This window comes from Xiphophorus hellerii, chromosome 14 (genome assembly GCF_003331165.1).
Source record: "Xiphophorus hellerii strain 12219 chromosome 14, Xiphophorus_hellerii-4.1, whole genome shotgun sequence".
Classification (NCBI taxonomy): Eukaryota; Metazoa; Chordata; class Actinopteri; order Cyprinodontiformes; family Poeciliidae; genus Xiphophorus; species Xiphophorus hellerii.
In genome coordinates this window covers 19257473-19283275 of record NC_045685.1, presented here as the reverse complement: position 1 = coordinate 19283275, position 25803 = coordinate 19257473, and the positions used below count along the sequence as shown (strand labels likewise).

Sequence of the window (25803 nt, the reverse complement as noted above, 5' to 3'; positions counted from 1 at the left end):
AAGTTGAAAATTGTTCGACAAAACTGTTCCGCAATTATTACTATTCAATTGCTATAAAGATTTCTGCTTCAAAACTGGTATCGACCCACATACAACAAACACTTATACTGAAGAGTCAGAAACCTGAAGAAAATGCAAGCAGTTAGCAACACCTGCTAACTCTTGAACATTTCAATAAATCAACAGAAGCAAGGCGAGAGGTTGCTGAAGGTTTTCTTGCACCACATGCCGGAGCAGATATTCCTTTAGGTAAACATTCAAGCAAACTTTTATTTCTATTGAAGCAGCGCAGAAAAAAAAGAAAGTGTGTGGGAGCAGGTGGATGATACTACAGATGGGAGAAATAAAAGTCCTGATCATTTTATGGACGTGAGCGCAAGGATTTACTGTCTGCAGGTTTTATTGTGTCACATACTTGGTGTCGAGTTAATCGTCAAAGAATTTTTAAAGGGAGATGTTCCCTAAAAGGTGAAAAAACATGATTGTTTTGCAAATATGATGATTAAATAGTTTTAAATACCTTGTAATAATTCAGTGTTCTGCTGTACCACAGTACTTTGCTGTATTTGTGAAACGTGAACAGTAAATGCGTACTTCTTTGAGTATTGATATGTCTAATTGTTTAATTCATTCCATAGTTACAAACTTTTTGAATTGACAAAAAAAATTATTAGAACAAAAAATGTGGAATTCAGAAAAATAAAAAAAAAGGGAAAAAGTGGAATATTTGGGGGAGGGAAAGTGCAAGGTTTCCATCTTGTTGTTGTTTGTGTTTATGTGTTTCAGAAAGGGGAAAGGGCTATTTGTCTGGTCATGTGACTGAAAAAGCGATGCAGTTCAGGACTGTGGGGTGTTCAAATGGAACAGAGAAACAATGTCAATGCTGTGACTGCTTTTTCCTCAGTGTCCAAAGGGTAAAGAAATACATATTATATGAGTAAGTATCAGATGTCCCCATTTTCAAGTCAGGGCATCAATAATTACAAACCGTTTCTAAGCAACCACCAAGAAATAACTCATCTGATAAACTTGCACAACAGCAGCAACAAGATATAATAAACTCACTGCAATATCAGTTAAATATCTGGCTTGAAGCTGCTATGAGTACCCAACATCTTCAACCCCGAAGAAACTGAATGCTCAACTCATTACCCAACAATTAACAAGGCACTTACAACTGTTCTTCAAAATCAAAGAGGACAAAATATTACAAAGTCTGAAGGAAATTCAGGAGCTCAGGAATTGTTTGGTTTCAGAGAAAACCACCGATTTGGTGCCGATCACGACCGTGGATCAGCAACACCGTGAACCGTGTGGGATAAGATCTGGTTCTCTGTGTTTGCTAACTCTGCCACCAAACTGGATTCAGTGCTGAATCGTTTTTATTTCTTGCTTACACTCATAACATACGGCTTCAGTTTCCCATGCTCAGTTAATAACATCCTGACTCTTAATTGCAGCTTGTGTTTTGGATTAGAGTCAGCGTGGATTTGCAGAATCAGACAACCTGCTTCTGTGGTCAGATACTTCTTGTTTCCAATCCCAAAAAACTGAACTGGCTACATTCTACTGTCATCAGGGGCTGAAGGTGGAAAACAGAGGCAGACACCTGTTGGTGATTTCTATTAACAATGGCTCACAGTGCCTAGTCAGTGGAATACAAGGTTGTCTGCAATAATACCAGCAATAATCAGAAGCAACAGAGAAGGTGATTTGTGACTCTAGAGAAGCTGAAACTAAATAAAATGAAAGCTAAAACAAAAAAATAGTCAGAAGTCCTGCTTCCAGTTTTCCACAAGATCAGATGAGACACACAGTGGACATCCTGGCCTACATGCTAAATGTCTACACCATTACGCTGTGAGAATACTTCATATATAAAGTTATATAATTCAAGATATTTGGAAAAGCTTGAAGTTTCTTTGTCCAGTCTGACTTAGCCACCCTAAAAACCATTTAATTGTGAACTGGACAATTCTGCGTCACTTTGTGTTTGTTTATCAAATAAAATCCAAAAGAAACTGCCCTGAAGTTTGTGGTTTTGATATAATAAAATATGGAACACTTAATGAATTGGAATATTTAACATGACGTGAGCTGTATATTTATTTATATTAAATCTACTTGGTTTTGAACAGCTGAATGAAAAGAAAAGAGCTGATTAAACTCATATTTCCACAATGAAAAATAAGGGCTTAACAATTCAAAACAGAGCACAGAGATGAATTCGATTTGTTAAGAAATGAATCATTCATTGAATCAAATCAGGAGTTCGGTTTTGTTTTTTTGCAAGAAAGTTAAGGTGCAAGTGAGCATAATAATGAAACCATCATTGCAGTGAGTGCAATAATGGTTTCACATATGCTTGAAAGTCCCTGTTCAAGCACATGCTTTCTTGGTAATGTTGCTTTTACTTTAATTCCCCATTCGATGGTCTCTTTCTGAAGGTAGCTCTTCTTCTCCTTTAAATCTGTAGAAGCTAATTTGGTCTTAATCTCAGTGGTTTGCAACATTTGTTGTTGTTTTTTTACATACAGGTGTAAATTTAGACTTCCATAAAAAAAAACATCTGCAGTTAGATGTGAGAATTGCTGTGGATGCTTTATGCTATTTGAGGGATAATAATTGAGATCTGACTAAAGCAACTGAAATGTGAGTCAAAATTGAAAACCAACCACTTGAAATTCGAATTTGCATCTCATTCTTCCGCAATAATTACCTGTGGCAACTCTCACACTCATCCAGATCCTTATTTGACTTCTGCCTTGGCAACTACTTCTTCTTGCTCCTGCTGCTCCATTATCCAGCACACTTAATTTCCTTAGTCACCTGACAGAGGCTTAGGACAAGCAGCGGCGGTGACAAAGTGCAAGTTCAATGTACACAAAGCCACAGTGCAGCCATGACCCACTTTCCACCTGCAGCCTGTGGCAGAGCGACGCAGCACAACCGTCCCTACGTCCGTCCACTCCTCTTTTCCATCCCCTGTCGAGCCGAGCTGAGGTCGGCTGAGAAGTTAATGCTGTGTGTGTGTGTGTGTGTGTGTGGGTGTGTGTGTGTGTGTGTGTGTGTGTGTGTGTGTGGGTGTGTGTGTGTGTGTGTTTCTACGTGGCATTTGCTCTCCGAGTTCAGCGTTTCTCACACTCCACAATTATCCTGTCAGGATGCAACATTCCTGCAGCAACCTCAGGTGCCAAAGCACGACACATTCAGAAAACCAGGAATGCTTAATGAACATACACCAGGAAGTGGCAGACACACACACACATGAATCACCGACACTATGATGAGGAGGATCAAGAAGGAATCTACCCTTGGGGCTTCCACTCACGCCGGCTGGCATAAACTCAAGAGCCGAGGCACCTTGGCTCTGGATTTAATAGCATTTGTCCTAATTATTCTCCCACACAGTCACAGTTGGGAACAAAAGCTTCCCAAAGACGTATGATTACATAAACTATATGCATTATCAGTGCATATCAGAAGCTCAGACTTATCAGCACGGACATCAATAACTGTGGAGTTTTAACTTCTTTTAAAAATACTTTACTTATCCCAAAGGGAAATTAAATATTGTCGTAACTCATCGTTGCAGAGCTATTGCGGATGGTGATGCTGAGGAAGCAGTCAGTGTTCCAGCAAACCTGAAGAAGCCTCTGACTGCAGACAGTTGTTGTGTGACAGTTTCATGACTGGCTCAATATCCGAGCAGCAGAGATATTATTAGTAGTAACATCTCCTGCTAATCCACCTCGTGTGCTTTTGCCACTTCTCTTTAAATCTCAATCTGGCCGTATGGTTAGGAAGTCAGTCAGGGAGACGTCAGAGGGTCGTTACTCTGTAACCACCATCAATCTTTGTCTCCTTAGTCTCTTTTAAAGTAGTCAGCCTTTTGGCAAGGACCTATTTTTTCAAACATGTTTGGGATTGTGTGCACTGTAGCCATGTACCTCCAGGTTTGGTTCACTTAAATTGATTGCTTTGACAAATTATTAGCTTTTAAAACATACCGATGTGCTTAGGATAATTGTCTGGCTGGATCACCGAACTGTGTCCAAAGATTTTGACCATCTGATCCAAATTGGAAATCTACAATGAAAGGCAGCTAATCAAGAAGAACCAGCGAGATTCAAACCAAATGCTTAACTCCAATAAAACTGTAAACAACACCGTCAAACATCTAAAGTTGGAAGCTACCAACACTGACAAGCCAAATAAATGCCTTATGGAGAAAGTTTTTACAGTCAATTCACAATAAATGACAAGAATTACATTTTGAGGAGTAAATGTGACGATTTAAAGCCTAAGAACATCGCACCAAATGGTCCTATGTAAGGTATGGCAAAGGGCAATTCTTCAACAGAACAAAAACCTAAAATCAACAGCTTGATTAGAAAGTTAGGAAATTACTAGATGTTCAAAAATGAATAAATGTGCCAAACACACAAAAAAATGGTTCAGGAATTAGTTTTTTTAAATGACTTCAATGTCATCTTTATTGACAATTATGGAGCCAGGACACCGTGGTAAAAGATGGAGTCAGAATTATGCCAAGCACATCTTGATGGCACCTAAAAGTGCTTCTCTGCAACAGACTAAGAACCATTTATCCAAATATTACTGGGGTTGACCTTATTGGTATAATTTTAGTACTTGTTTGTGGAAAAAAATCAATAAATTCAAGCTTTTATAAGTCAACCTCTGTTCGGGCAAGATAACTTTTAGCCAAGAGACCAATAGAGCCGCATAAAGAGTGATAATTATCTGGATTAACGCCAGTCGCTCACTTCAAAAGGAAGTTACCAGTTCCTCATCATGTGCACAGCTGCTACCATAGTTAAACATCAACACCTACCTGGCATAAATGGTAAGTTACACAAGGTTGTATTAAAATTCAAGCAGGAAGTTCAGAGTGGGAGCGCGCCTGAGAGCAGACACCTGCGGAGGTTCAGACAGGCAGATTATCAGGCGTCAAGGAGGGCCCGAGGAGGAGGAGGAGGAGGAAGGGCTCCTGGGTTCCCAACTGTTGCATCCGAACCCATAACTAGGTCAACGTCGATGCAGGAAACGCACACCGCCGCGGCCAAAACAAAGCCAGTTTCCTCCTGAGCGGAGATACGTGGCTCTGCCTGTTTCTCTTTCCGCGGTGAAAAGTGGAGACGCAACACCGAGGTCAACCGACACGAGCACAAACAGTCTCCTTAAAATACTTTCGTTACCATTTATAATCCCTGCAATTTACTCCGTTTAGTCAATAGTTGCGCCATATTGTAAAACGTGAGAACTCACCAGCTGTTTACGCTGCAACAGGAGACTATGTTGACATGTAGGCAACTTGCTGTTTCACCGCTTTATGTATTCCGTTTCGACGAGGACTTTGTGCGCAGAGAGAAGTCGATGCTGGTTCTTGTACTCCTATCAAAGTTTGCAGCCCACTTCTTCTCACACTTTCATCTGAAGTTGTCGGCGGAGGTAGGCGCCATGTTTTGTGACTGCGCTGATAGTTTTGTAGGCGATCTTTCTTCCTAAACGCCCCTCTCTCTTTCAGCCTGGAACCGCCCAGCGAAGAGGAGCGGCCACAGCCTGTCCCTACTTTAACTGACACGGGCTACTTGCCAAAACTGTTAGTAAGCCGACGTACGTCAGACCGGGTGCTTCCGGAAGTTTTTTTCAAAATAAAATTCAAACGTTTTCATCGGGCGGGATATTTCTTCCGAATCACCGAACAAATTGTGTATAATTTATTTTAAACAATTTTTATTAGTTTATGCTACATGACTTCATTAAAAGATATGTCTTTTGATCGACTGGCTAGAGGCGGGGTACACCTTAGACAGCTAGTTACTTTACATTTTAAATGTATTTAATAAATTATTTAACATAATATGAATACGCCTATAATTGATCGCATAATTGAAATCCACAATTATTAATTAAAATCTGAATTCATTATGTGCTATCAAAAAATAGTCTAATCATAAATGATCTAATCGTTCTTCATAAGTTTATTATGCAATTTTTTACACTTTATTTATTAATTTTTAGCTTTTGTTCTTTTTGTTGTATCAAGGCCCAAAAGTAACACAATCCTACAAATTCTATTCAATTATTCATAAATATTTTATTGATCGAAAAGGGAAATTAAATAAATCAATGAATAATAATGTGTTGCCTTGAAATAAAAAATGTTTTAGAAGTATTGAATAAGTTACCTAAAATGATATGTCAGTAATTCATAATATAATTAAATGTCACAATTCAATTAAAAATTACATTCATAATGTGCTTAAAATAAAGCTTAATTTCTAAGTTATTCAGTACAAGATGACAAAATTATAGTTGCATAGCTGTAGGTTTACCTCAGTTGTAGAAGTATTTTGGAGGCAAGATCTTGACTATTAGTTGTTCAGATTCGTAACCACTTTGGGAAGGTCTGGACTGTAAGAAAGCCAAAACGTTTCCCTGAGGATAAAGGAAATTTGCTTCAGTTTTCAGGAACAAATTAACCACCAAGTTTCAATCCTACAATTAACAGGAAACTGCTGAAACACTGGTGAGTGTTCAGGGTGAAACAAGCATGGCATTGCTATTAATGACAAGGTGCTGACCAAGAACATAAACCACTGCTACAAAAATGTAGCTCCCTCTAGAGGAAAAGTCTTATAGTCAGACAAGACAAAGACTGGGCTATTCTGGAGAAATCAGTGAGGCTTTTAAACATTAGAGCACTGTTCTGTCAAGAAAGGTGGTAGACCTGTCATGCTGTGGGACTGTTTAGCTTGTTGGTAGCAAAAGGAAAGAGCTCATCACGGTGAAACCTGAAAGGGTCATTTAACCAAATATTAGCTGTTGCATAACAATTTCAACCAAGGAAAGAAATGACTAAATAAAAAAAGAAACTCATGTGTGATGAGTTTTGACTTCCGCTTATCTGCTTCTCATCTTTTGCTCCAAATTTAAATGATCAATTCTGAATAATTTCCGCTGCAGTTTTATTTTTCACATATTACAAATTGTCTTTTAATGCACTTTTTTTTTGTACTTTAATACCCAGTTGCATATTCCTTGGATTGGAATATGCAGTTTTTGATAACTGAACAGTATTTTGTTGTATTTACTGTACACCATACTAATTTTGTTCTATTTTTGTACTTTTGTGTGAACATGTCTTGATTGTCGCTTTCCTGCTGTCACATCCAAACTTCCCCACTGTGGGACAAGGATATATTCCCAAATTTGTAGCGTTTTAGAGAAATATCCTTCATACTCATTTAAACAGCCAGTCCAAAAACTGTAAAAATTCAGTTGTTTTATCTCGCATGTGGCAAATGGGACGCTATTAATTTACAAAGTAGCAGTAACTTTCGCTTAAAGTTCACATCAAAGCCGAGACGAATGGGTAATATAGACTTCCTGTTTTCTCTCGGGTTTTTGCGCCACCTTGACTTTCTAATACGCCACCTTGTTTCTGCAGCTTCTCACGCCCCCATCTTCCAAATTGTGGAACTACAAGAGGAACAAGTATCACGGATTCTTAAAAGTTGCCTTTTTTAACTTTAATTCAAATTTAAGAGTTGGTATGAAAATATTCAGGCCTTCACTCTCATTTGTTTCAGCCTCCCAACCAAAATGAACTTCAGTTCAATAAGATTTTTTTTTTTTTGCAAAGCTTCAACGTTTTCAGAAGATAGTTCAACACAAGCCAACTCAACAAGCTAACACAAGTTTTAAATTTGCAAAGTTCACTTTATTCACATTTTCCTCCACATTGAGCTACTTAGGATGAGAAAGGTTTATAGAAATTATAAATCAACAAATCTGTTTATTGAACTAGTTCATGAAATATTCACTCAGCCCAAATTAGAGCCAAGCCAGAGTGCAACAGATGTTTCATTTTTACAGCTATATACATTTCTTACATATTTCAAGTGCAACACAAATTAGAATAAAGAGTCCAAACTTTTAAAGAGAAGGAGATTTCTCTTAAATGCAGCTAACATTTCATGTCATCTATCGGGGAGAAGGTGATCAGAGTCGGCAGGCTGTATTCTTGCTTCGTTGGCGGTGAATCCGGCGAGTCCAGAGAAAACACCTTGTTGCGTTTCCCTTCTGATGCTGCAGGTTCAGCCAGCCAGCTGTCCTCCACACGAGACGTCTTGTAATCTGGTGAGGTCAGTAAGGTCTGCTTTAGCGTCGTCTTTAAGGTGGGGACGAGCACCTCTTCGTCTTCCTCGCTCGTCAGAGCCACAGCTTCGTCCTCGAGATCCAGACTCTCGCAGCTTGGCATTTCAGGCAGGGTTTCGTAGTCGAGGCTGAACTGAACGGCGCTGCTGCCGGTGCCGCTCGGGCTGTCGTGGGCCTCGGTGCTCAAGGTGTCCCAGAGGGGAGGAGACTTTGGGAAGATGAGCTGTTTGCAGAAAGAGGAGCTGCTCTGATCTGCGAGCGTCTGGGCGGAAGAGTCGGGGATGGCGTCCTGCAGCCGGCCGACAGGACTGAGTCGGTCCGTTATGCTGTCCTGCAGCTCGGCCGACCAGTATGCTTTTTTAGCTTCGTCCTCTTCAACGGCTTTTCTCCAGGAGCTTTTCACATCCATTACTTCAAAAAAAATAAAAAGTACAAAGAAAAATATTTGCTTAAATATTTAAAGAGGACATCTTATGAAGACAGTTTGCCATGCGACAAGATTTCATGACAGTGAATGAATCATAGGAGGTGGCAGCATCATGCTGTGGATAGAGTTCCTTTAGCAGGGACAAAGTCAAGAATCTGTCCTCCAGAATCTGTCAGGACTGGTCTGACAGTCAAAGACCTGAGGCAGAGGTTCAGCTGACAGTGACCCAAACTATAGAATAGTTTGTTTTAAAGCATATTCATGCATTAGAATGGCCTAGTCCAAGGGTCAGAAAGCTTTTCCATTTAAAGAGCCACTTTTTGCCCCCAAACCTACAAAATCAAACTCACCTAGAGGTGCAAAAAATAAAAAATCTAAATATGTACTGCATAAAAATTAATACGAATTAAACTAAAGTGACTCAATTTTCAGGTTTTAGAAAGATTACACAAGAAATTCTAAAAAAAAACAAAAAACAACTTGATTATAATGATGCGAGCCTTTGATAGGTCAGCATAGTACAAAGCTAGTTACTTTTACGTCATTGTTGATATTAAGAGCAGATTTTGCATAGGTGCCTACAGAAAAACTCTGAAAAATGCCAATTTCTTGTTGGATATCAAATCAAAAACCCATTTTCCTATTTTGTAAGAAGTGACGGAATCACCTGTGGTTCTGGAACCACAGGTTGCAGGCCCCTGGTCTAGTCAAAGTCCAGACTTAAAACTAAATTTGTTAAGACTTTTAAAGTATCAATTTCCCTACTTTATATTGGTTTGTCACACAAGTCCCAGGCGTATATATGGAACTCTTTAACATTTTATATTGCAACCAGAGATCAGGAGGAGTAGAGACGTTTTAACTCACTTAAGCTCTCCGGTGTGCGCGGCAGCTGCGTCCTAGCAGTGAAGGGATCCCTCTGAAGGTTGCCGAGGAGACCCTCCAAGCCCCTCACTCCAGCCTCAGGAGGACTGGTCATAGTTACAGCGTCTGCAAACTGATGAGAAACGATTGTACAGCATTACTAAAAAAACGATTTCGTAATCATTTCTGAGAGCAGCCATCAACATACCTGATCAGCCAGGTTTTCATGCTCCAAGTCTAAAATCTCAGTTTTTGTCTTCAGTGGCGCCACCTTCTGATGGGTTGTCTTGCAAATGTTGGCCTTGCGTGAACAATTAAAGACATGATGAAAACACACAGAGTAAATCCAATACAATTGGATTTTTAAGCAGCACTTACCGGAGGCGGCGGCGGGACAGCTGAAGGTTTTTGAGGCGGTGATGCCGGAGTGTCAAAAAGCCAATCCAGAGACGCGTTTGCCCTCGATACTTGAGGGATGACGGGACGTTCAGAGGAACCAGACACAGTTGGACTAAGAAAGGAATTATTTTAAATATATTGTGCTCAAGAATTTCCCCAATTTCCTTAAATCATGCATTCCAGCTCAGGTAAAGTTAAGCTGGTGCAATGAGGCAGCCAGAGAGCAATTATAAATTTATACATTTTGATTGTCTTCAAAACATAATGTTTAAGGTACTAGTTGAAGGGTGTGGACAATTCTGGAAGCAGCACATGTTCAGTTTGTTTAATAAGTTTTTAGTTCATCAGTCTTTGTCTTCAATATTTACAAAGACTGATCTGCCAAATTTGGACATTAACTTTTCTGTTGTCTGAAATAAGGACATTTCTCAATCAACTATGGGCAGATTTCCCAAAATTAAAGAAATCCATCAGTTTACCACAGTTAAATGTGGAAAAAGTTTAAAATTTATGGCATTTTACAGAATCACAACATTTCAAGACATGAATGCTTCTAAAGGCCAAGAAAAAAAAATGGCTTTACAACTGAGCAACAAACAATACACAAGAGCTACTGATGGAAATGGCTCCACCTGATAGGTAAGCTTTCCTCTAACAAACCTAATGAAGGCATTAGGAATGATTAAATTTAAACAAACATGTCAAAGTGTCTGCTCCGTATCTGTCCGTGGCGATTTCTCTCAATTCGCCGCGGTCATCAGAAAGCAAGGATGCTCTGGGGAGGGCTAGTGACGGACAGACCACTGCTTGGGTCTGTCCAGGTATCTGCCTCCCATCAGCAGCCGCTCAGCCGGCTTACCTTCTGATGTCAAGACGCGTTTTCACATCTTCCGTCGAATCGATCTCTGCAGGCTCATCTTCTGAAATCAAGCAATTAAAAACTTTTTTTAAAAATTACAATGAAAGCATGAAACTGATTTGAAGTATTCCAACTCTGCTCACCAAGAAATTTTGCAGGAAACTGATAAAAGACGCAATGGCTATAAGAAGCCTCAGGAGCCGGTTCAAAAGACAATGGAGCCGTCGGTGAAAGGAAACAGAGAGCCTAAAAGAAAAAACAACGATCCAGCTGCAGGGTGAGTGGAACTGGATAAAATGCTAAATTAATCCTCTCAGAGTTTGGAGGGTCAACTCACAGGATCTTCATTCAGGAAAGACACGAGGGGTTTTTCTTTCAGAGTTTGCATCCACCTCTGGTCCCATTCGGCCTGAAGCTCTGCGATGGCACTCCTGACTTCTGGAATTTCCTCTTTGGAAAGTTTCTGCCTGAAGAAATAACACAGCAGAATGCCCAGCTTTCAGATACAGAAGAAGAATATACAAATAAATAAACTTCTGTGACTTTTATAGAGATGGCAGTGGCGCAGTTGGTAGCACTGTTGCCTTGCAGCAAGAAGGTCCTGGGTTCGATTCCCGGCCGGGGTCTTTCTGCATGTTCTCCCTGTGCATGCGTGGTTTCTCTCCGGGTACTCCGGCTTCCTCCCACAGTCCAAAAACATGACTGTCAGGTTAATTGGTCTCTCTAAATTCTCCCTAGGTGTGAGTGTGTGTGTGCATGGTTGTTTGTCCTGTATGTCTCTGTGTTGCCCTGCGACAGACTGGCGACCTATCCAGGGTGTACCCTGCCTCTCGCCCGGAACGTAGCTGGAGATAGGCACCAGCAACCCTCCCGACCCCATTAGGGACAAAGAAAATGGATGGATGGACTTTTATAGAGCACTTTAAAAACAGAAGCTGACTTAAGTGCTTTCCAATTGAGTTAGCAGTGCTGACCTGATGAGGTGCAGGTCCTGCAGCACCCGGGACATCTGGTGGAAATGTTCCTGAAGGCGGTGCGCAGCGGGCGGGGGCTCTGCAGCAGGAGAGACCCGACTCCGCTCCTCCTTCAGGAGCTGCATCGCATGATTCAACAGCTCCATCACACACAGGAGGTTCAGCTGGCCCGCCTCATACACACTGCCTGAAATTAACTGGGAGGCAGAGATGTTTTTAGATTGGAGTACTTTTACACAATATTACAAGAATAGCCCCCAGTAGAACAGAGGATGAAACAAATCTGATAATACTGTAATACTGAAACTGTAAGCACATAAGTTTTAAAATTACAGTCAACAAGACTGATGCCATTTAATAAGTCAGATTAATTTAAGTGCGAAGTTTTACACACACTTTCTTCAGTAGTTCAGTGATGCCAGCCCAAACAGAACCACCATCTTGTATTTAGTTGGACTTTGAATTCAGGTCGACTCCCAGAAGGGATGAATGAAATAAAAGTTCTGGAAAATAAGTACTGTCATCTGTAATTTTCCATAATATTAAAAAAAAGAAAAAAAATTGTCATCATGGTGGTATGCTCCCAGTCATTTTCCCTTTAAAACACAGGTGTCAAACTCCAGTCCTCGAGGGCCACTGTCCTACAGCTTTTAGATGTGCCACAGGTACAAAACACTGGAATGAAATGGCTTAATTACCTCCTCCTTGTGTAGATCAGTTCTCCAGAGCCTTGCTAATGACCTAATTCTATTCAGGTGTGGTGCAGCAGAGGCACATCTAAGAGTTGCAGGACAGCGGCCCTTGAGGACTGGAGTTTGACACCCCTGCTTTAAAAGAACCATTAAATGTGCGCTGGTTCCTTCTGTAGCAAAACCTCCCAGTAACCCAGCCAGTTTCCTCCTAATGTAATGATGAAAATTACATCAAAAATTAAGGTATTCATCCCAGAGTGAATTTGCAAACTTCTTCAAGAAGGTTCTTGAACGGCATAAAGGCTGCATCATGATGCTAATACTAACAAACACAAATCCAGCTATTTACTCCGATTCTCACCTGCTGTGGGAGACGCTCGATTCTGTCCAGCAAACAACGAGGAAGCTTGAGGACTCGGTTTGTCCCATCTAGGACGTACTGGTCCACATCCCCTTTCAAAACGCTTTCCACTGCCGCCTGCTGCTCCTTGATAGCAGAGAGCATTCCTTCGATGGCTGACCACAAAGAACGAACCTTACAGGGAAAAAAGGAGGGCAGGTGGGGCTTTAGTTCAACTTTTCACAAAGTCAAACGCAACAGAGTTTTATGAAGAATTTAAAATAAATGTACAAATCACTGAAATCCTCAGATTTATTCATGCAATCATTCACAGATGAGGAAACACCAGAATGACATCAAAATTCTAAAAATATACTTCCAACATAAAAGGTGATAAATTTAAGCTGGCATGAAAGTAGACACAAGACATTAGGATATACATAAAGAAAAAAAATTCAGAGCCATTTATGGAAAGTTTTTTTGTTGTTTTTAAATAATCACTGCACCTCTTTACGCCTGGCAACATTATGCTCTGATTTAGAAAGGCAGAATCTACAACATGCTTCAGTTGTGAAAAAACATCCCGTACCTTTTTAATCTTCTCAGAGAAGGAATCCGCATCCCAGGGAGCTTCAGAAAGGTGACGCCTGAGAGAAAGAAAACCCTCGTTAATGTGATGAAGAACTAGCTGAAACTTCAAGGAAACAAATTCAACCTACTTTAAGAGCTGATCGTACTTGGAACCATCCACTTTGAGGTCTCTCATGGACTTAACCACGGCCCTAAAATTTAAAACAGAAATAGAAGATATGCATAAAAACAACACAGTAAATAATATCTTGCATAGATAGCGCAAGTCAAAGCTTTAAATCCAAATAAAACAGTTGAAAGACAATCAAGGAAGAGATTTTCCTGTTTTCCAATGCCTGTTGATGGTGAATGGAAAAGGCTGCTGTTAAAAAAAAGTATGTGGGTGGAGTTTGCTGATTGAAAATAGCTCCAGCTGCTACACAGTGACCTCCACCTGATTAAATTATGTTGAACAGGTGAGACAAGAAACAGAAAGTAAAACTAATCAAATTTAAAGAAAAAAAAAAAACAGGGAAATGAGAAAAAAGACAAAACCTCTCTGATGCGAGGTTGAACGACTTACTGAGCTCGTCTTTGGTAGTCATGGAGAAAACGATCCTGATCCACTGCGGCTTTCAAAAACCTGCTGCGCACGAGACTCAGCCTTTCCACTGCTATATGTGGGGTGGATGCAGGCATGGCTGCAGCCTCAGGAGCCCAACTCTTATCTGACCACAATGAGACAGGAAGTTAAAGTTCTAATGGAAGGAAAACCACAAGCTGCAGAGAGTAGGTTAATTAATGATAGAGTTCTCCAAATGCTCTACCTGTGACAAACGTTTTCATGTCCTGATGCATCACATGGGTGGCCAAATAAAGCATCAAGCTGACGAACTTGGGACCACCAGGGGACAGAAACAATGACATCACCACTTTAGATCCAGCGTTGGCCATTTCATCCTGGAGTAAATCACATGGAGCAAAGCATGTGAACAAGGAAATCGCTTCATTTTTATCCCCGTCCTGCGTTGTGTTCAGGCCAACTAGCAGGAAATTTGAAATTAACACATGATTTTTGAGGTTTGATGAAAAATTCAGGGTAAATATCTAATTTGCACCCATGAGAACTCTTCATGCAAAACAAAATGTGATAAAGCTCAAACTGGATGAGCTTTTTCTCAAGAAACTGGATGGTTGGGGCTTGACAAAGTTTGCTTCGTCTGCAGCCACCAGTTTAAAAAAAAGAAATCAAAAAGCTTTGAAGAATCATTACACTGAGAATTAAAAGTATCTTGGTTTTCCAGTGGGGAAGAAACATTTTAAACAAGGGCTGAAAGCTAATGTAGCTTCCATTTGTCAGTGACAAAAATTAAAGGAAGTAAGGCTGAACTAAAAATAACTAAATGAAACTTTTAGAAAAAAAGTTTTAAGTAGAATTCATTGTAAGTTGTTTCCCCCCCTTTTTAAATGTTTTAACATTAGAATTCATATATAATATTATGTAAACTATAGATTTTACCATAATTTCCCGCAGCCAGGTACAAGTAACCTTCCGGAACTCGGTATCCGCTTTGTGATTCACAACAGGCCAGCAGTGCCTAAAACAAAGTACATCGTCTATATTACCAAATTTTTATTGAGCATCAATAACTGATCACATATCCTACCTTTACCTGTACGATTCGTGAAAGCGAACAGGATTGAGTTTCTCCAACAGGAAACGGGTTACCAAGTAGAAGGCCTCTTTGTTCGGTTTGTTGAACATATTCCTGCTCGCCGTAACAGGACAGTAAACACGACCAGAAACATTAAAGATGACAGTTAGCATCCTTTTCAGGACGTAGACAGTTGTTTCTGTTTTTGAAGAAATTATTTAATCAGTGACTCGTTTGAAATCGAAGGTAGTTTTATGACTTAAACTCGAAGTTGCATCAAGAGTGACAAATTTGTCAAAAACACAAAAACCATGATCAACGTTTTATACAGGGCTCCACCGAAAGTTGTCAACATACAACAACAAAAAAAACCGTTTGTATGTTGTATTTTGAGTTTTCAGGAATCACAAGGTCTATTTCAAACCATACACACCATAAAATATGTTTTAAAGAATCTTTAAGCAATGTGCTCAGCTTTAGCCTAAGTTTAACCTGAGCAAAATCAACGACTTTAAGCGTCCTGGTTCTCATCAACCAAAAATAATGAACTTACGGTCCAAGGTTGAGATGTTTGATGTTGACTGGTTGAAATCCCAAACCGAGAAGAGCAAACCAGAGATAATGTCCGTTTTTCTTCTGCATTGGGATCGAGCTGGCCATGGCTCGGAGCTGGAGCAATCTGATTTGACTTCTTTAAGCACCCACAAGCCACGGCTAGCTACCGTGTTAGCTAACTATAACTTCAGCGTTTACTCTCTGTTAAAAGTGAGGTTAAAAAAAACAACATTTAATCCACTCGAAATGACAATAAAACCCAGCACACTATCGATTTTTGCCCCGGTAGCACTCACAACCACTGAAAACAACGTCTAGAAGGCCATCTGTTTCAATCTTTCTCGGTTAGAAACAGGAACAGGACAGCAGCACGAACACAAACCGCCAATTTTTCCAATCATTACCCGGATGTTGTTTGAAAGTACATCCGGTGGTGGAAGAGCTTGTAAAATAAAAGCACCTGTGGAAGTCGGCAGAAAAAGACGGAAATATTATTTGAGTCTTTGTTTTATTCTCTCTGTCTTCCAATCCAAACCAAAATCAGAACGTAGTACTGTACAACCGTTGGTGTCTTCTCACCTCACCTTCTTCCCTTCACAATAAGAGCATACATTCGGGTGTGAAATATATATCTACATCGTATACGCCACACATCTAATTTTCCCACCCCCGCCTTAGTACAAATAGAAATTGTATTAATTTTATATTTCATTCACGTCTTCATTTAGAAAACGTGAACATTTAGAAAACGTGAACAAATGAAAATGTTTTGAAATAATAATTCGGTACTGAAGACAATTAGCGTGGGTTTTTTTTCTTTTAAAAAAAGTGTCATTTTGTCATTTCTGACACCAATTCCGAGAAAAGATTTACATCAGAATTCTGAGTTAAAGTCTGAATTTTGAGATAAAGTTCAGTATTATATTAAAGTCAGAATACATATTCTGATTCTCAATGCCTCTAAAATAAAAGCATCCACTTTTTTTTTTCTTTTAAGTATAAAAACTTAATTTATACTTCACTGGGATAATTTCACAATAAAATTGAGTACAACTCAAACCTTTATTCTGGATATAATAACTCAGTATTGAAAACAATTTATTTTTGTTTGTTTTAACAAAAGCACCAGTGTAATTCTGACACTAATTCTTATAGGTTCTGTACCTCTCCAGGCACCCATTGTGTTCTGATTCACCAACACACAGAGCAACTTCAAACATTCTCTCCATACTTCTACTTTCAAAGAAAATATCACATCTTTTGTGCATTCCTCACACAATCTCTCTACTCCCCATGACTGTATAAACAATCTCATTTTAAAAAAGAGAACACCTCAGTCCCAGACGTTTCCATCCCCCACTCCACACACAGTGGTGTAATGTACTATAAAAGAAGACGGTTACAAAGGGCAGAAATTTCAACACTGAGATGACTCGGAGGACTTTGGCTCCAATATGAATCTGTATTTTCCTTGCACTTCCTGCATGTGTGGTCAAAGTTAAAGTGTAACAGGATAATGGAAGTGGCTTACAATACATTGGAACTTTATAAAATATATCATTATATTTCTTTTATAAATAAAAACAGATGGCAGGCTGTATGAATAAAACACAGACTAAATGTATAAAGAAAGTTTGCTCTTTTTATTGCAGGCCATACAAGTGTAGCATTTCCATCTCAATCAGACTGTATAAGGAGAACAGAGTATCGGAAAGTAGCGCTCCTCTTATCTCTAATTCTTCTCATCATTGTAGTTCTTTTAAAACCAGCTGGCAACACTCGCCCAGCTTCGACGGCTCCGACACTGTGGAATACTTGGAAATCTGAGAGCCGACGCCCAGGGAGCGCGCCAAGTCCTGGGCCGTCTGGTCCGAGGCCACCGTGGTTCCCAAGGCAACAAGCAGCCTAAATATAGCCTCCTTGTCCTGTACCGTCTCCAGGGCCCTGCTGGCCACGGACAGACACTGAGCCTTGGCGTCCAGGTCGGGCTGAACGTGAAAGCAGCCCGCGTAGTTCAGCACCAAAGTCGCCAGGGCGATGTGGATGTTCTTGTTGTAGACGGCGGCCAGGTCGGCGGCACGCGACAGCACGGCTTCGCGCTGCGACACGAGGAGAGCTCGGCCGTGTCTGCCGCTGAAGCTGTTGCACAGGGTGCGCAGCGCCAGCAGCTGGTTGGCGGGGCGACCCTCAGGCCTCATCAGGCTCAGCAGGTGGTTGCACAGCTGGACGCCTTCTGCCTCGCCGCAGAGGCTCTCGTTAACCTGCGGGTGGCGCACCGCAAGCCTCAAGATGTCCAGGACAGGGAACACAATATCTACAATCCACAAAAAAAAAGAAAAACAAAGTAGAACAGAGTTTTTTTTTTGTTTTGTTGTGATGGAAAATAAATGAAAAGGGAACAATATTCAAAATAATTCCTACAAACTAGAAAAAAAAGATGACTTTTTACCTTCAGGCCAATGCGAGACCTTCCAGAGGAGGCTGATCTGCTGAATGGTAGGAGGAGGTTCAGGTGAGTTCGCCCCACACACCGCCAGCAGCAGCTGCTCAAGGCTTTCCATGGTGTCGTCAGAGAGCTTGTGCTCCCGAGGGGCCCCTTCATTCAGCTCCTTTAGCTTGGCTTTGGAAACAGCAAAACAACAACATCAAGGGACATCATTTCTCCTATGAAACAAAATGTGATTATTCACTGAAGATTTATTTAGTCAATTTTCATCTTGAAACTCATCTCTCTGCCTTTATAAGATTACAGGTTAAACATGAAATAAGCTAAAAACTGAGTAGTGCATGCAATATTTCACCTGCACAAAAACAAAAACATAAGGAATATTAGCTTGCAAGTTAAAAATGTGTTTAAATCTCTAAAATACCAACTTTAGAATACTTTAAAATACCAATGTCAGCTGTAATTTAGGTTTTGACTTGACAAATGGCAACAAGAACAGCGACAAAATGTTCACATCTGCATTCAGGCAACTCACCGATAATCTGAGGGGCATTGGCTTGCTCAAAGGTCACGCCGTCAGTTTTAGGGAAGTAGATGTTAGTTGAGGTCTGTCTCTGGGCTGCTGAGGAGTACGCGCCTTTTCCTGCAGAGCGGAGAGTCGGATCCAGTAAGTGCAAAATCCAACTCTGAAAGCAGTTTTCTGATTTATCCTGTTATGCCAAAGCTGAATTACATTTAGATTACTGAGGCTATGAAACAGTTTGTGCAACATGGTTTCTCATGGGTCTGCAAGCTTTTCCAACAAGGTAACAGAGCCAACAAACAAATGACAAACTTTTTTTTTTCTTTTACAAATAAAAGGCCTGAAAGGTTTGGTGTGAATTCAACAACCTTTTCACTAAAACCCCTGGATAAAATCCATTTATGAAAAAAACAAATTTTCTGCAGAAGTCTGCAAGATTGTATTTACTTCACAATTCAATCTCAGTATGAATCTGAGTGTTTTGTGAAAGTCTCAGAGGTTTGTTAGAGAAGAAAAGTTAGTAAAGAAAAAAGAAATCATGAAAACCAAAGAAAGCGTATCAGACAGGTCAGAGGTGAAGATGTGTAGAAGACTAAAGCAGGTTTTGGTTTATTCATTCTATGCCAAAGAACTAAAATTAAGGAAAACCTCAAAGATTTTCTGGATATAAAATAAAAGGTTTACATCTAGTGATTGTTTATGACCTCCTTAGCTCCCTTGTTTCTCATCTTCCAGATGGTCGATCCAGGGAGTAACTCACCAGTAAATGGATCTGCCACACCTGAAGGAGCGCTGCCGTTGGAACTTGACCCTGGGATGTAACGCCCAGCGCCTGTGAGTAGAACAAATAAGGCAGTGGAACCATATTTACCAATAACGCTCATAATGTGAAAAAGCCCAGCAGTGAACAGTCTGACCTGTGAAAGGATCTGCGGCGAAGCCGGAGTCGTCGTTAGATAAGCCAGGAACATATCGAGATCCTCCTGCCACAAAAATACACAAACGGTTTAAAAGGTAAGATTTCAGTCATGAAGGTGAACATGTACAGTACAATGGGCCTCATGTGAAAGACCAGAATAGATTCAGGGTGTCATTTCCTAAAATGAAAAGTTTTATGTAGGATGTATAAAACTGTGTGTAGCCTACTTTTTTGGCAGCATCAGTCAAAATGACAGATCATGGAAAAGTCTAGAACAACCTCTGCTTAGAGCAGGGGTGTCCAAACTTTTTGTCAAGTGTGCCAAAATCGTTGTGTCAAAAGTTCTTGTAGGGGAAGAAAATACAATTAAAATCAGGCCAATAAAGTCGTTTCATTTTGTTTTTGTTTTTATCCTAAACTTTTCTTTCAAAACACTTGCTATATTTAGCCACGTTTAATAAATTAACCAAGATTTGGATGTAGCAAAGTCTCTAGATAGAGGTGGTTGTATGTATTATTTAAGCTTAGTCATAAAAAGACAAACACTTTGTGTTGTACTTAACATTTTCCGTTATATATAAAAATATCTTTAAATAATTTTTTCCCAATCACAAATAAAAAGTTTTCTTTTGCATCAGCCACCAGGTTAAATTTGTATCATTCTTGAACTGCAGTTTGGGGGCCACACTTTAAACACCCTGACTTATAGAAAAAGCAAAGATCTACATTCTCTAGAGAAAACACAAAGATTGTTGTCCCCTTTCTAAAAGGCTGATCCATGATGGTTTTGTCTCTGTTTTATAATAATTGTAAAGCTGTTTTTTGATGTCACCTATGCTTCTAATGTAAGAAATGCACCATTTAGGACAGGAGAAAAAAGAAAAACAACATGGCGCTTATTTCTTACTGTTTTGTAGTTATTGAAGACAAAATGAAATTGGCTAACAAGTCCGAAATTAGACATAAAACTCTCAATCTGGGACACAGAAGTTGAGATCCAGTTCTGCCTCACCTGTGAAAGGATCGCCACCACCGATCTGAGCAGGACCCACCACGTGTCCTTTAGTGTTCTCGATAATGAAATTAGCAACTTGGTCGAGGAACATGGGGCTGAGGTCATTTTTCTGCAGGAAGTTGTGCGCCACCAGCCAGGGGTCGTCGGTCACGTTGTAAGGCAGCTTCATGGATGGCCCTTCCTCGTTCACGTCGATGGTGAAGACGTAGTCATACTCCTGAGGTCAGAAGGCGACTCGTCAGTCAGAGCTCTGGTGCAGCGTTCTTCTCCACAGCGCTCAGCTTGTCGTCTTACCTTTCCTTCGTACACAACGCTCTTAGAGGTCTGCTGGTTGGAGCCGCCGACCACGTCCCCGATTTTCACCCAGCGGCCATCGCTGACGCTCCACTGGTACGCCTCCACCTTCTGTTCGTCTTTGATCAAACGCGTCTGCCCGTCGCGATTCCCTGTAATAGATTTAATGTTAATCTAACATGGGTAAAAAAAATATGCACCGATGCCATCTGATAAAAATATTCCTACCGGGCTCGTTAAGGTGTTCTCTTCCAGGAAGGTCTTCCAGTTTGATGTCTCCAAGATCCCCCGTCTTCGGGTCTATGGTGGCTTTGGCGAGCTCGTCCTCAAAGGCCTGTAGATCTTCGGCGCTCGCCATGCGGTCCTCAGCTTCCGTAAAAATGCGAATAATGCCATCGCTGTGGGCAAAGAGGAAGCATTTCAGAAAATAAAACAGAAGAGCAAGTATTAAAAAAAAACATTCAGAGTGGATTGGATGCCACCATTAACATTACCTGGCACCAACAGCAATGTCGCCATTGGGTAGAACACAGCAGCACCAGACTGACTGGGCCGGGAAACGGATGGTCTGGCAGCACTCCCCTTGCCTCCATATCCTTAACGATCTGTCCTCTCCTGTGCTTATAAAATCTGAGACGAAACCACATCAGCATTAGATTTAGTGTCAGATAGAAGACATATTTTCATAGTAAGTGCTCCTGGATTTGTGTTTCTGTTTTCTCTGAGTCACTTCTCTGGACAGAGCAACGGACAACACATTTAATGTTAATAACTTGGTCTGTTCTTTTTGAGATTTACCCCCCCATAGAAAGTATTCCTCATCCAGAATTACTGCATTATGTTCTTTGTGTTCACATCGCAAGATTTAAAGTTTTCGATTTGATTTTCAAAACCTGAGTCCCCAAAGATAAAAATAAATAAAATCATAGGTGTAACAGGTTTGTGTAAAGCCACACGGCAGATACTACACTGACAAATTTCACTCACAAACATTCGGATGTCAGATGGGAACTCTCACACCAGATAATTTTTTAACACACCACACATAGCAGAAACATCTCATAAAATTATCTTTAGAGACATTGTGACAATCGGAGCACCCTTATCAGAAATGAGAAATGGATGAAAAATCTAAATAATTATCTTGCTGTGTGAACCAGGCATTAGTCGAGACAGACCATCTCTCATTCTGAGCCTGGTTCTGATGGAGGTGTGGTCCTCTTAAAAAAAAGTTGGTCCTCTTTACTGTTGTCACATACTTGATTAGAATAAATGAAGCAATCGCCTAGTATACCATAGCTTTTTACAATCCAATTTAGTCCAAACAATCTCAAATTGAAATGATAATTCAGGCTATCACGTTTGCACGTGAATGGGTCCAAATCTTGGAAACATGGATATAGTAAACAAACCTTGACTATTGGGGAAGACAGCAAGGCTGTAGATGTAGTTGGTGTGACTGTAGTAGACCTGTATGCATTCGCCAGTCACCTGCCACCTTCGGACACTTTTGTCATTGCTGCAGGATAAGAACTCTGTGTTGCTGATGACTGCCAGTCCCCTTACACAGTCCTCATGTCCTAAAGTGAAACACATAAGCTTTGATAAGCATTACACTCCCACAATGCACACGCCAAACTATTCAGTTTCCTTCCACTTCACAGTTAAGCACCAGTTTGTGTTGTTGTGTTACATGATTAAAATAAAATACACTGAATTTTGTGTTTGTAACCTGACAAAATATGCAAGAAATGAATAAGCAATAATAAGCAATTTCAGTCTTTCAGACAACATCTCATCGAATATAATCACTTGGAATTGTTTTAATATGTGGTGCTTTTCATTAATGTAGTTTCATGCGTCACGTTTAAGCATATTTAAAATAAAATTTACTTACAAAAAACAGCAGTTCAAATTGTTTGAACTGCTGTTCAAGCAATTTGAACAGCAGTTCAAATTGCTCTTTGTTCAAAAATTGTTCAAAATTGTTCAAAATTGAACAATTTGAACAGCAGATTGTTCAAATTGTTTTGAACAATTGAACAATCAGAAACAATCAGAAAGTTGCTTTCTGAAAACCTTCATTTTTAAAATGATTTATCAACTACATTCCCAATTTCAACCTTGATTATCTTACATTATCATTATTTGGTTCAGCTGGAACAGTTTGGAAAGTTAGTGTTACAATCGCTTTATGTTCTTAACATTTAACTTGCTATTAAAAAAACCCCACAATGGATTCAGTAGCAAAGCCAAATTTGTGTCCTCACGAACAAAAGAAAAAATGAAAATTAACCTAAGAATAATTCGGAAATGTTTCATTTACAGACAAAAATTTGGAAAATTAAAAAGCTGCGGCACTAATTACTTATAACATTTAATTATTAATATAACTTTATGTTCAGCTATGCTTCTGAGGTGAAATAATAAAAAAAAAAATACAATGCACCTTTCTAGTAAAAGAAAGATGAAGATGGCTCGATAAAAGATTCACCTGTAAACGTTTGCTCACATCGGCCAGCCTTCCAAAGCTTTATGGTCTTATCTGCTGATCCTGAAAGCATGAGGCCTTGTTCAGGTAGGATGATCACTGTCCACACAGCTGCAGTGTGTCCCTGTAGAGAGATCAGCCAGCACCTGATGAGCTTTCACTTTCAAAGCAAACCTTCAACAGGCTGTTTTCAGGTCATCTAATATAATAATACAAAAATATTGAACAGCTCGATCGCATATTAAACTGATCTGTCACTCAATGATAATTAGGACTTAATCAGAGATAGGAGAGTTTAAAATATTCAAATCAAAAGGAAATTAAAAATAACACATTTGCTCGAAGGATATAAAATATCTCTTTTAGCACTAAAACAGCTTTAATCAATTCAGTTTTTCAGAATATTTTCAATGAATTACTGAATTTTCAGTGCTTCAATGAAAAACGAAACTTGGAAAAAAAACAAAACCTTTGCATACCTGCAAAGTCATCATGCACTTCTCGTTGAGCCAGACTTTGGCCGTCGTGTCCCAGGAGCCACTCAAAAGCGTTCCAAATTTCCCAGAGGACAAAGTGCAAACTGAAAAAAAAAAAAAAAAAAGTATATTACAAACTTGAAGTCAACATGCATTGTCAACGTTCTTGATGCAAACAAATTAGTGAAAACGCACCTGTATTTTTGTGACCTTCCAGGGTGTAGAGGGGCTGCGGCCGGTCCAGAGTAAAAACACAAATGTTGTTATCATTCCCACCAGTGGCAATCAGCCCTCGGGGGTACGTTTCATTGGGTGCAATGACGCATACGCAAGATACAAAATTTGAGTGTCCAGACAGGCAATGCATCTCAGAGAATCCTATATCTGGGCTGTTGAGAGGAAAGTGACAAAAAAAAAAGACATAATTTGTAAATAAATCAGATTGTAGAACTAATAATCGCTAAAATATTTGTCACATAAATATAATACATCTTCATTCTGTAAGCAAGTAGTTATCTAAGGGATTACCCACGGATGAATACGTAAGCTGGTTCTCACATTTCTTTACAATATTCACAATGTTATCCATGGCTGTCTGCTGTATTCCTGAATACAAAATGGTTGTTTAGAAATGCCCTCTATCAAACCTCTGAGGCCTTCACAGAACAGCTAGATTTAAGTGACACACAGGCAGATTCCATTTTCTAATTAGGTAAGATAGGAAAACATTTGGTGCCCCTCGACTTTATTTAAGTGCATCAGAAAAAAGCCACAAACCATCTTTCAAATCTTTCACAAAAGAGTTCCGGTATTATTTTTGCAAGGTCCTGCATTTTCATCAGTGTCCACGCCTGAAATGTTAAACCAATGCTATTAAACTTAAGTAAAAACGCACAGGCATTCATCTGAGTCTTTAACTTTCTACATTAATAATATCTTTGAAAGCCTATCCTATATCTAGGCCGGATAAATTGAAAAGTTACTTTTAGAGGCATTATGCCGATACCTGTAGATACGTACATACTTTAACTCTTTATAACCACTTTAATAGTATTTGTCATTACATGAATATTAGATGATGACTATTTTGTTCGTATGCCAAGACATAAAAACCAATTTTAGGACAAATTTTTTAAGTTGTTCGGAACCCAACACTATTATATTCTTACTATTTTATTAACACAGCTTTCGGGGGAATTAGTCCAAATGACATTCACCATCTTTCCTCTCTCCAGAATAATGCATGTTCATGGACCAAAACAGGCGACTAAAGTCAGTTTTATAAATCTGCCATTAGCTACTATTCAGACTCGGGATCATCCACTGAAACGCCGAACTTCTCCGGCATTACCCCGACCACAGACAGGTGCAGCGGAATGAATGACAAAGCTAATTTCAGCGAATGTTAGCTTCCTGGCTAACCGTTACTGAACAAAGAAGATGATAACATGGATGCTTATGAGAGGAACTTTTCTTCTAAATGCCATTTTTAAGTCTCGATGCATTCCTTTGTCCTAAAATGACTTGTTAAGGGGCGTAAAGTGTTAACTTGGCAGCATAGTTAGCAAGCAGGAGGTTAAATGCTAATGCTAGCTACCTGGAGTTCGGTACCCAAACTCTTCCGGTTCGGTCTCTGGACACGGACACGAAAGCTCCCTCTGGAAAAATGGCGGTCGCCAGTCCCCTCACGTCCATCTCGTGGCCCGGGATGGAGCATCTGAGTTTGAACGAGTTAGATGATGCCATGTTTTTGACAACGACAACAACAAAGTGAAACTATGACACCAGTGTTAAAGCTAAGCGGTGTCGCTGTCAACATCCGCCGCTTCTGATTTCCGGAAAGGGAACTGTGTCACGCAAACGACTCGGTCTTTCAAAATAAAATGACTATTCTGTTTGTTTTATTTGGTAATTTGATCGCAATTCAATTCAAATACACTGTATTTGTGTTAAAGGGATATACATGTTGTAGTAACTCATAGCATCCAAGTATCTTCGAGTCGTGGATGGTGATGCCAGGGGCAGGAAGGATCTCCAGTAGCAGTCATTCATGCAACGATTCTGAAGAAGCCTCTGACGAAAGACCTGTATGTCTTATGGCTATCATGACATATGAACAG

General features: G+C 39.9%; 3 protein-coding genes, 1 long non-coding RNA gene and 1 other non-coding gene across 8 annotated transcripts in view; 1 reads left to right on the top strand and 4 right to left on the bottom strand.

Annotated features, from left to right (window-relative positions):
* dennd4c (DENN/MADD domain containing 4C) overlaps positions 1 to 5538 on the bottom strand; it is a 44052-nt gene extending 38514 nt beyond the window's left edge. For both annotated transcript variants that reach the window (XM_032583042.1, XM_032583043.1), the window contains exon 1: positions 5290 to 5538. The gene's annotated coding sequence lies outside the window, so the exon portion shown is untranslated. The remainder of the gene's footprint in view (positions 1 to 5289) is intronic.
* On the top strand, positions 5339 to 5697 carry LOC116732704 (uncharacterized). Its single transcript, XR_004341863.1, has 2 exons — positions 5339 to 5472; positions 5549 to 5697. It is a non-coding gene; the product is annotated as an uncharacterized LOC116732704 (long non-coding RNA).
* Positions 5698 to 7725: 2028 nt separating this feature from the next.
* Positions 7726 to 15937, bottom strand: haus6 (HAUS augmin-like complex, subunit 6). Of its 3 annotated transcripts, none has more exons than XM_032584300.1 (17): positions 15816 to 15934; positions 15518 to 15720; positions 14983 to 15078; positions 14829 to 14907; positions 14137 to 14269; positions 13893 to 14037; positions 13459 to 13521; positions 13329 to 13386; positions 12761 to 12934; positions 11708 to 11904; positions 11071 to 11200; positions 10877 to 10979; positions 10734 to 10794; positions 9854 to 9986; positions 9684 to 9776; positions 9479 to 9608; positions 7726 to 8595 (listed from the first exon to the last, which is right to left on the bottom strand). In XM_032584300.1, exons 2-17 carry the CDS (start codon positions 15622 to 15624, stop codon positions 7994 to 7996), a joined length of 2304 nt encoding a protein of 767 aa, XP_032440191.1. In that variant the 5' UTR covers positions 15625 to 15720; positions 15816 to 15934; the 3' UTR covers positions 7726 to 7993. The 3 variants fall into 3 exon arrangements, with proteins under 3 accessions (XP_032440191.1, XP_032440192.1, XP_032440190.1); XM_032584301.1 differs by having other exon boundaries at positions 15819 to 15930; XM_032584299.1 differs by having other exon boundaries at positions 15518 to 15937.
* On the bottom strand, positions 10579 to 10709 carry LOC116733534 (small Cajal body-specific RNA 8). The gene has a single exon (XR_004342057.1).
* A 1204-nt stretch (positions 15938 to 17141) lies between the features above and the next one.
* Positions 17142 to 25533, bottom strand: plaa (phospholipase A2-activating protein). The gene is made up of 14 exons (XM_032583337.1): positions 25281 to 25533; positions 23879 to 24072; positions 23687 to 23787; positions 23211 to 23331; positions 22129 to 22296; positions 21211 to 21346; positions 20945 to 21114; positions 20717 to 20868; positions 20420 to 20639; positions 19406 to 19471; positions 19249 to 19320; positions 18501 to 18608; positions 17969 to 18139; positions 17142 to 17833 (listed from the first exon to the last, which is right to left on the bottom strand). Exons 1-14 carry the CDS (start codon positions 25427 to 25429, stop codon positions 17265 to 17267), a joined length of 2397 nt encoding a protein of 798 aa, XP_032439228.1. The 5' UTR covers positions 25430 to 25533; the 3' UTR covers positions 17142 to 17264.
* Positions 25534 to 25803: the final 270 nt, after the last annotated feature.